At 42.3% G+C, this 2,163-nt stretch overlaps 1 protein-coding gene across 1 annotated transcript in view; it reads left to right on the top strand.

Moving 5' to 3' along the window:
• LOC104165589 (kalirin-like) overlaps positions 1 to 2,163 on the top strand; it is a gene marked incomplete at its 5' end in the record, with an annotated part of 34,004 nt that overhangs the window by 2,913 nt on the left and 28,928 nt on the right. The window contains one exon of the mRNA XM_009705251.1: positions 1,695 to 1,933. Within this exon, the coding sequence (XP_009703553.1) occupies positions 1,695 to 1,933 (239 nt within the window). The remainder of the gene's footprint in view (positions 1 to 1,694; positions 1,934 to 2,163) is intronic.

Here is a 2,163-nt window from a genome sequence, read left to right as displayed (position 1 = left end):
AAGAGCACACAAGTACGTGGAAACTGATTTTTGCCCGAAGTTCATAAGAATACTAACAGATGTTGAACAGGCAGCTGGAAGCCAGGCATCACTGTGATAGTTAATGGTGGAATTAGTAGTCACAAGTGGACACTCAACTAAATACCCTTTAAAAGCACTGAGTAGGATAGATTGTTTTGAGATAGATTGATAAGTATTCATTCAGATCTTACTGCTAAAGACCTTGCAGCCTAATCTACTGTATATACTAGAAAAATGTCACTGTCAAAATCATTGTCAAAGTTCTCCCCAACCTTCCTTCTCCTCTATGGCCGATCTGCAGCAGGACCAAACCATTTTCAGCTGCAGCTGAGGTAAGCAAGTGGAACTGGTAGTCACTGTGGCATAAATACAAAGCACTTTTCTGACAAGGGTCACTGCATAGGTTTTGGAGCCAAGTAATCTTCCAGATTGCTACAGGTCTATGTTTGTGTCCTTTTGAGGAAAACGGTGATCAGGCATTCTCCTTGATTTTTTTTTTTTTTTTTTTTTTTTTTTTAGTAGTCTCTTATTCTTTAGCTTTAAGTGATTTCTTGTTGGTGTAGTTCTGCCTTTCTCTGGAAGGGGAATGCTAGAGAGGTGTGGTGTTGAGCCTTTCTGTTTTTCTTTCCTTTTCCTCTTCTTGGGAAAGACATTCCTTCTGTTGTGGTTCCCTGGTTGGGCTGATGCTATGACATTATGTCCTCCATCTGCCTCTTGCTAGACTAGTCTCTCTGCATTCCAGTAGGTTTAGTCTAGTGCATGTACATAGTGTTAACTGACTATAAATCACCCATTAAAGCCACATGACATGCAAAACCTAAACCCATAGGCCTAGGGATGGTAGCCTGAGCCTAGCAAATCTGTTAGTTTCTCATTCATTGTGCATCCCAGCCCTGATCCCTTCTCCTCCAAACATAACAAATTCTTTATTTCTTTACCATCTGACATTTTTATCCTTCCTTTTTCCAGTGTAAGCTCTCTCCACGACTATGAAATGTACACTCTCACAAGCAGACTCTTTTTTTAAGGCTTATGAAGCTGTTTAATGTTGCTTGTGAGTGTTTTCTGGAGAGGTCTGGACTGCTAGGATTAATGTCTTCGTGCCATCTATACTTCCTCACTTGCTGGTTGTTCCCAGCAGTTTCCTTGAACTGAAGTACTTAATATAGAAAGCACATAGAAAGCAAAGTTGCAATGCATCACGTCTGAAGAGTATTTAGTAGTCACACGCTCCTGGAAATATGCAAATGAGACTTATGGGTCTTGACCTGTGTTTTCTGATAATAGCAAAATTCACTGTAAACGAGCTGCCCATCTCTTACGCAGGTTTTCATTTATTTTGACTACAAGATGCGATTAATTTGTGCAATTTCAAAGAAAATGAATGCAATTATGTACGCTATAAATGGCAAATATTTTAGCCCACTGTATTGGTTAGAGAAGCTGTTCTTCGCAGTAGCGTGGAGTGCTGTGTTCAGTTCACACACAGTACAATGTAATGTGCTTGTGTCCTGTCTAGCCATGAACATGCTGTGTGCTTCCATAGGTGGCATCTCCTGTTCCTGTTTGGTTTGCAACTTATGTGTCTGTCTGATTGAATCGCCCCACACCCTCTCTGCAGCCCTTTGCAACGTCATTGAAAGCATATAGCTAATTCTTGTCCTCTTTTGCAGCGCTACAGTCTCCCATAGAGTACCAACGCAAAGAAAGTAGCTCAGCAGTGCTGAGGCCCCAGACCGGTAGGGTCCCTCAGCCCAACAGCAGACCCTATTCTTCTGTTCCAGTAGGGTCTGAGAAGCCTTTGAAGGCTACAAGCCGTAACCCATCTCTCCCACCCCTGAAGATATCTACCTCCAACGGCAGCACAGGGTATGAACACTCACAGCCCGGAGACAAGTATGAACAAAGCAAGGTACAGAGCTCATCTGATAAAACATGATCTCATAGCCTATTTCTTACACCATAGACAATCTATGAAGTTAGCTTTAATTATAAGCTAACCAGGTCAACAGGAATCAACATACTGAAGCAATGGTATAAAATGTGATTTGGGATTAAACAGAGGCTGCGAAAGCTCTGGCATCCAGATGGATGGCATGTCAGCTGGGAAAGGGAGACAGAGCCCGACCCTGGAACGCTGAT

This window comes from Cariama cristata, unplaced genomic scaffold (assembly GCF_000690535.1).
Source record: "Cariama cristata isolate BGI_N322 unplaced genomic scaffold, ASM69053v1 scaffold19238, whole genome shotgun sequence".
NCBI lineage: Eukaryota > Metazoa > Chordata > Aves > Cariamiformes > Cariamidae > Cariama > Cariama cristata.
This window is presented reverse-complemented; position numbering and strand designations above follow the sequence as displayed.